Genomic DNA, 8,348 nt, shown 5'->3' with positions numbered 1-8,348 from the left:
ACAGATGAGGGATTGAGCATCCCTACTGTAACAGTTTGAGTTTCAGAAAAGTGCTGCTTTTACTCTTATCTCTTTTGCATGGTGAATGCAAAAGGGGAAAGAGCATGCTCTAAGTACATCTTTGCAGGGCACAGCTTTCTCTAGTAAGTGCTTTTCCTGATTCCTTTTGGTAGTAGTGAAATAGCATGTAATGGCTGAAGGAATGAGAACTTCCATCCAGTACAGAGAAATATACTTCTTTATTAAGTAGTTTTTTATGATTTAGGCACTGTCAAAATTCAGACGTTACTAACATGGAACAAAGTCTGGAACCCAGGTTAATTATACAACTGGATTTAGCATTTACCATTATTTTGAGATCAGTTAACATTTAAGAGACTATGATTATGAAGCAGGTGGTTTTCCCATCCCAACCGGAATCTGTGTCTTTCTGATCCTAGTTCTCTTCAAGAACCTTAGGTTTAGCTAGTAGATTATGGCAGCTAGGACAGGCAGGATCCATCTTCTGACTCCTTAAAACTTCAGAACTGTTCGAATGCTTTCAGAGAAAAAAAAGGGTGGGGGAGGGCAGAGAGAAATCCATAACAAGAATAAGATCAGTTACCCTACTATCCCTGAAACACTAACCTTAGGCTGGCTTTCTTGTCCTATTTTTTTTAAAGCAAATGTTTCTTAAATCCTTCTGAGAAATATGCTAGTTATATTGGTTTCTGTTATTGGATCTCTGCATTATGCTTTTTAAAGAACTTCTGCTGAGTAGGTAATTAGATACTGTATTTGCTCAATTCCAAAATGAGATTTTCTTTCCCCATTCATCCTGGGGAAAACAAAGCCTTAACTTAGAATTGAGTATCAGACCACTGCCGTTGGGAGCTGTGAGGAGTGGCTGTGCAGAGCCTGGTGGGGCAGGGACAGAATCAACAGCATGCAGATGCCTGCTTCCAGCTCTGCTCCCTGCTTAGCTCCTATCCCCTTGTCTCCTTCACTGGCAGGGAAAGAGGCATCTGTATATTGCTGCAGTCTCCAGCCCACCAGGCTTTCTATATAGTGGCTCTACACAGCCCTCAACTGTGGCAGACACAGGGGAGCTTGAAAGCTATTCCTGTCCTTCACTGCAGGATGTAGCTGTGCCAGGAGCCCAGCTCTGAAGTGCATGGTTTTCTCCTTCCCTGCCCTTCTCTTTTCCCCTTTCCCTGTCCCCCTGCTGACCAGAAGCAGGCTGAGCACAGGAGAGAGAAGTAGAGCAGGGAAGGAGGAACCTGCCCTTGCGCAGCCAGGCTCCCAGCTACATGGGGCAGCTCTGGGGCTCTACCTGTGCTGGAGGGGCAGCAAGGGGTGAGGGGCAGCATGTCTGCTCCTTGGCCTCTGCTTTCCCTACCACTTACACCCACCCCTGCTCCCCACCCTCTACTCCATTGCTTCTGCTTGCCCTGCTGCTGTAGTAAGGAGTGGGGGACAGGACAGAACAAGTTTAAGATGACTTTACCCTCCCCCCCCAAAGATTTTAGATGTGGAAAATGATACATGTGTTACAAATTTCCATATCTGGAATCCAAGTGCTGGGGGGGTTGTCTTATTCACAGCTGTCTTACATTTGGGTAAATATGGTATGTTCTTAAAAGGAAACCAATAAAATCTAAATCCACATTAATGTTATGTATGTTACCTTTTCCCTGTGTGCATCAGTTCAAAAGCCTCATTAATTTTGTCAAAAGGCAGATTGTGAGTTATGAATTCATTGACTTTGATCTTTTTTGCCATATATTCAGCTACCAGATTTGGTACGCTCTCCACACTCTTCCAACCTGGGGATAAAAAAATTGTCACACGTGGACATTGAAAAGTGTATTATCCTTACATTAGCTTGTCAGCTTTCTTATTATATATAAAGGAACTTCTCAATCAATCCTATCCAGCTATAGTTCAGCGCTGCGTTAGAAAAAGCTTGAGTACAAAATAATAAAAACAATACAAGGTCCCTGAGGGCCAAACAGATTCATGCATTGCTTTCTCCAGAGACAAAGCAATGTGTAGCTGAGATCCGAAACTGAGCATTAGGCTCTCCTAGTCCTTGTTTGTATATTTGTTATAGCCAGTACTCTAGGCTGTTTTGCAAAGCTTTGGAGAAAGCTGATGTAACATCAAGTAAAGACTTCAGCAGGCTCTAAATCCTGAGTTCATCACCCTCTTGGTAGACAGCAAGGGTTGGGGGAAAGTCACTCAATACTTTTAATCCAATAGGCAAAAAGTCAATTACAGATTTGTTTTCTGTTGTGTTAGCAACTTCTAGCACACTACAACGGACCTTTGATACCATACCATGTTCATCCTCACAGTGCAGCCCTGCAATTCTACTTGCTCAGTGAATGAACAGGACAGAAGTACACAAACATGTTTACCTTAGTCCTGGTTTCCCAGGTGAGCAGGTTGTCTTGTTATAGTTCAAAACTGCAATTCATAATTAGGCAATTCTCTTATAATACAAAATGGCATTATAATGAACTGTACAAGAGAACTACTGCCATCAAGACAACTCTTCATTTTGAATTCATGATGTGCACTAGCAGTGTTTGCTTTGAAACCAGTATAATGGTCACTAAAAAGCATTTAGAAAAGCTTCTCACACGGTCTTGCTTTGTATTTGTATTTTTTGCTCTTTTAATCCAGAAGATATTATCTATACAAGTATGTCAAATCCTTACCTCCAAAGGCAGTCCCTTTCCAAGTTCGCCCAGTCACTAGCTGGAATGGTCGGGTAGAGATCTCTTGACCTGCAGCAGCTACTCCAACTATCACACTGACTCCCCAGCCTTTATGACATGCTTCCAAAGCAGCCCTCTGCACAGAGATACAACAAAACCCAGACACCAGTAAGAAAGGTTTATTGTTGAGATTGATGCTCTCCACTATTCTACAGTGAAAACAGAAAAAAAGATGGAATGCCACATTTTTTACAAAATCAGAATCCTCATACGATTTCATCAAAAATCTTCCATGACAAACTCTGTTAAATTATAATATTCCTGAGTTCCTATAGATGTGTGGGGAGCCTGCTCTGACATGCTGGAAATCCAGTGTGTCAGAGCAGACTCGATTAATCAAGTCTGCTGGAGCACAGAAACTGACTTAGTCCAGCAGCCTTCCATGTCATGTGCATCAGCATCCCCTTGCATCCCTGCACTGAAAATATGGTGGCAGGGCACTTTGAAATAAAACATGTGCAATGAGCTTTGCTTCAAAGCACCCTGCTGCCATTTTTTCAGCATGGGGATGCTGATAGACGTGTGATGTGTGGCTTGCTAATTAAAAGTACCCAATACGTTGGGCAAATGGTGCCTCCAGAGTCCCAGGGGTCCCCCAGCAGCCAATTGCTGACTGGGGGGAAGAGGGGTTCCTCAGTGGCCAATCACAGTGCTGGCAGCAAAACAAAGTGCTGTTACTTCACTTGGCACCCCTATTCCTAGCCGGCAAAGGCCAATCTCAGGGAGGGCATGTGCCCCCCCACGTGTTGCCTATGCCCAGCACAGTGTCCCAGAGCACATGTAAAAGTGCCCCATGTGTCCAAATAAGCCACAGTATTTTCATTTTATGGTTAGGATTTATAATAGATACCTTCAGTCTAAGAATTATTCTACTGTTTCTCAGTTGCAAACAAGGAGGACAGAATGTTTCCATGTAAAGAGAAAGGGACTTATTTCTCATTAAAGTAATGAATTGCCCCAAGTTGCAATGAACTTGCCCCTCCCCACTAAGTAATGCATTGCACACACTTACCATGACACCAACATTACCAATGCATTCAAATGAATAGTCCACACCACCATCTGTCATCTCAACTAGCACCTCCTGAATGGGCTTACTGAAGTCCTTAGGATTGATGCACTCAGTGGCTCCAAACTCTTTGGCCTTTGCAAATTTATCTTTGTTGAGATCAACACCAATGATCCGGGAGGCTCCTGCCACTTTACAGCCCATAATCACTGCCAGGCCAACTCCTCCTAAACCAAAGACAGCACAGGTAGAACCAGGTTCCACCTGCCAGATGAGAGAGAAGAGTTGAAGGACATACAGCAGTAGACTAAACAAACACGCATCCTTTCACTTGCATAGAAATATAAACATTAGGCATTTTTTAATTAAAAACAGAAGTACAAACCCCATGTTGCAAATCACTATAGTTTAGATAAAGGGAACTACACCTTTGCCTTTGACTTTTTTTGTCAAAGATTTCTTTTTGAAATGGTATGAAAAACCTATGGTTCTCTTTCTGTCCCTAAAAGTGGAAAACAGTTTGGGGCCCTCACCAGACCTGTGGAGTTTCCCCAACAAAAGAAGGATAACTTGACAGACAAGGAAATAGCATGTAGGTAAGCAGAAACAGGGACTTTTTGATGTGGGTCACAAAGTAGCTTTGATAGACCAAGAACGCATACTATCCCAGAGGCGGGCAATTATTTTGGGCAGAGGGCTGCTTACTGAGTTTTACCAAGCCATTGAGGGCCGCATGACAGGCAGCCCAGGGCAGATTAATATTAATTTTCTAATTTTTTTAGGGGCCCCGCAGGCCAGATAGAATGGCCTGGCGGGCCACATTGTCCCCACCCCTGTACTATCTTATCCTTACCTTAAAGCAGTGGTTCCCAGCCTTTTTAAACTCAAGGCACCCCTTTGAAAAAATGCTAGCTTTTAGCACTCACTCATTTCTTGACTACAAAAAAACCCAACCAATAGAGCAATTCCTTTGCTGCAAAGAACTCAGAAAGATGTAACAGGTCAGAATTTTTTTGACACTGCGGATTCCTATTTTAAATCTCTGTTTATATTGTGAATCACAGGAATGTGTTTGCACACCTAACAGTACTAATATTGCACTTCACCCTTAAAAGGATCTCAGGGCATCCTGGTTGAGAATCACTGCCTTAAGGTATCCCCCCACCCCTGCAAACACCTGTCATAATACCCATTCACAAACTAGTTTCTTAACAGCATGGAGTGGCTGCTATCCATATCCACTTCTCCATGGCAGGAAGCCCCTTTTCCAACCCCATACTTGCACACAGGTATTCACCACTGATCCTCTATTCTCTGTCTCATCTTAATCTTCCACCTGAGGAGTTGAGATGAGAAATTCTGTGACTGTGATCGGAAGGGAAGCATGCCAGTGGGAGTCTGTCTTCCAGGCCCCTCAAGGCAGATCTAGCTACCAAATTCCTTCTTCTGTCCTGGCCTTCATTGAAAAGAGCATCAGTTTTCCCTTCACCAATACCACAGACCGGTACAAGAAAGAGACAGACCGCAGTTCTTTCTTCCCCAGAAGAAGGTATCAACAGTCTTCTTTTCTCCATAAAGGCCAAGCAAGCCTCTGAATTGTGTGAAGGGGAGATGGAAAAAGGACTGAACCCAGCAGATGAACTGCTGCAACGGCTAAGTGCAACTAATTGGAACTTGTATCTGTTTATACCTCACTCCTGGAGATGCAGGAAAACTTGTGGTGGAAACATCCTATCACCTAGTGTAGTGGTTCCCAATCTGTGGTACGTGTATCACCAGTGGTATGCAAACAACCTGTCAGTGGTATGTACCCCCCCAGTCCTTCTGCCCACAAGGGTGGGAGCGAGGTGACCTACGTATATAACCTCCCCACAAACATACCCTTTTGCACCTCACTCCCATCCTCATAGGTGGAAGGGCCCTGTCCAACCAGCACACAGCTTCCGATGCTGCAGCCCCTGGGGACCTGCTCCACTTCCCCAGTCTCCTGCTGGCTCTAGGCAGCATGTTGGGAAGTGGCAGGAGCAGGGGCAGGGCTACAGGTGAGTGGGAGCATGGAGCTGGCGGAAACGTGGAGGCCATACCCAGGGGGCAGCAGCAGTGTGGAGCTTGGCTGGGCACCATGTGAGTGAGAGGGAGAGTGGGAGGTATGAAGACCTCCCCCACCCCACACACACACACTTTCCCCATGGTGCACAGCTCAGACAGGCAATGGTAGTGGTAGCAGCAGGTGGGAGCACTTGGTGTTCATGCCCAGTGCAGGCACCTGGCAGGGCATGGCTCCAGCCAGTGCTGCACATCGCATTGAAGTGCGCAGCCTCTGCCAGGATGTCTGTATCACCAGGGCTCCCCATACGTGCATGCACATGCAGCTCTCACACTCGCTGGGCACAGGAGGGAAGCCCCATGTGCTGGAGCTGGCTGCTTTACTGGCTGACCGGCCACAGCTACACAACACAGGAGGGAAACCCCAGGTACCTTCCCCTGGCCTGCAGGGGAAGGCAGCCATTTCTAGCATGCAGGGCTTCCCTCCCATGCCCAGCGAGTGCAGGGAGTACTGGTGATACAGATGGGCCAGCAGACGATGCGCCTCTCGCTGTGATGTGCAGCACTGGCCAGAGCTGCACTCCATAGGGTGCCTGCTACTGCACCATGTGGGGAGTATCAGGGGTCCCCCTAACAAACCCCCCACATACATGCAATCTCCCAACATACCCTATGCTCCCCACCACACACATTCCCTCACAACCCTCCCCAACACAGGCACCACCCCCCGCACCTTAAGTATTGGTGGTAGTTTAGGTTGTATCATTTTAAAATCAGTGGTGCGCAATCTGTCAGTTTGGAAACTGCTGACCTAGCGGTTATGTTTCTTGTCTTGCTTTCTCCAACCCCAGTCCTAACAAATTCTTACGCTAGTGGTTTGCCTCCAGTTTAATATCATTAAGCCACATCATTACTGGGAAGAGCCAAAGATAACCAGAGCCTGTACCTTGGCAGTGTTAATGGCAGCTCCATAGCCTGTTGAAATGCCACAGCCTAACAGGCAGATTTTATCCAGAGGAGCTGCAGCATCTACTTTAGTAACTGAGATATCAGCCACAACCGTATACTGGGAGAAGGTGCTAGTTCCCATGAAATGATAGACTGGTTTTCCTTTGCAGGTGAATCTGCTGGTCCCATCAGGCATCAGTCCTTTTCCTTGGGTAACTCTAAAATGAAACATCACAACAAGATCTAGTACAGGGGTAGGCAACGTTTTTTGGCTGGAGTGCCGAAAAAACCACAATGTCTACCTGGGAAGGTGCCAGAGTGCCGACATGCCGAAGCCCGGAGCAGCTGTTTGCAGCCTCCCGGCTGCAGCCAGCCCACAGAGCCTGGTCTGCTTGCAGCAGGGCTTGCAGCCTCCCTTGCTTGCAGCTGGGAGCAGCCTGGACTCCGTGGCTGGCAGAAGCTGATTAGAGGCCAGGCTGGTGGTGGTGTGCCAAGCAAAATGGCCTTGCATGCCATGCTCAGCACGTGTTCCAGGGGTTGCTGACCTGTGATCTATTATAATGTTACTGACTTTTATAGCAGAGTCTAAACCAGAGGTGGGCTGCATCTGGCAAGCCAGGCAACTCTAGCCAGCCTACGGGGCCCCTCCACAAGCCCTCTCCAAGCCAGCATGTCCCTGCAGGAGTTGCAGCTCTGGTTGCTAAGCCCTGCCTCTTTAAGGGCCCAAAGGCATGGAGCCAGGTAGTACTGCTTGATTATCAGATGCAGCATAGGTGAAGGCTGGGGAATAGAACTCAGCCCCAGCAGCAGAGTGAAGTGCAAGCCATTTGAGTCAATAAACCATTTTGTAAGGGAGTAAGAACAGAGATTTGGGTGTGATGTTGGTTCTTGCTGGGCTGGAACCATGGACCAATAGTTCACATACCTGCATACACACCATGAAGTAAATTTCAGTTAGGTCAGAAAAGAAGACAAGTTGGCTGAATTCCAAAAGGAGGGAAAAGTAATTATTCACAACAAAATCCAACACATGCCCTCTTACAACTGCAGGATTTTCCTGTGTGTTAAATCATGTTGCACTTGATGTCTGAACCATCTGATACATCTCCAGGCCACTTGGCTTTTGTACAGAAGTGAGTGTACACCGATGAATTACAAAACAAATGTTTTGTGTGTCATAAGAAAAAGGAGTTTACCAACCTTATCTTCTGGCAGAGATTGGTTTTAGGGTTTAAACAGAACTTGCATTCTCCACATTGTGGGACATAGAGAGGGATGACTGTGTCACCTAGGCAAAAGAATAGATATTTTACAGGCTAGCTAGTTAAAGGAAGGCCAGTAAGTCAGAAGACAAAAAAAAATCACATGGTTAAAATCTTATAGTATTTGATCATTCATGGATTAAAGATAATCAAAACTCCCTTCTCATCAATGCAGAGGCAGAAAAGGATCTTGAAGTCATTGATGCCAAGATGAACATGGGCCGGCAGTGTGGGGACGTGGTCAGGAAGGCCAACTGTACCTTGTCATGCATCCACAGATGCATCTCAAGCAGGTCCAAGGAGGTGATCCTCCCCCTCTAT

At 46.1% G+C, this 8,348-nt stretch overlaps 1 protein-coding gene across 2 annotated transcripts in view; it reads right to left on the bottom strand.

Moving 5' to 3' along the window:
- Positions 1-220: 220 nt before the first annotated feature.
- The window catches only part of LOC109322082 (alcohol dehydrogenase class-3), a 16,129-nt gene continuing 8,001 nt past the window's right edge, over positions 221-8,348 (bottom strand). For both annotated transcript variants that reach the window (XM_019552933.1, XM_019552932.1), the window contains exons 4-9: positions 7,966-8,053; positions 6,764-6,983; positions 3,775-4,035; positions 2,703-2,838; positions 1,667-1,805; positions 221-538 (exon numbers count right to left, since the gene is read on the bottom strand). In XM_019552933.1, coding sequence (XP_019408478.1) covers positions 514-538; positions 1,667-1,805; positions 2,703-2,838; positions 3,775-4,035; positions 6,764-6,983; positions 7,966-8,053 — 869 coding nt within the window. In that variant the 3' untranslated portion in view covers positions 221-513. The remainder of the gene's footprint in view (positions 539-1,666; positions 1,806-2,702; positions 2,839-3,774; positions 4,036-6,763; positions 6,984-7,965; positions 8,054-8,348) is intronic.

The sequence above is a fragment of the Crocodylus porosus genome, unplaced genomic scaffold (assembly GCF_001723895.1).
Source record: "Crocodylus porosus isolate Cpor-Errol unplaced genomic scaffold, CroPor_comp1, whole genome shotgun sequence".
In the NCBI taxonomy this organism is placed as follows: domain Eukaryota; kingdom Metazoa; phylum Chordata; order Crocodylia; family Crocodylidae; genus Crocodylus; species Crocodylus porosus.
This window is presented reverse-complemented; position numbering and strand designations above follow the sequence as displayed.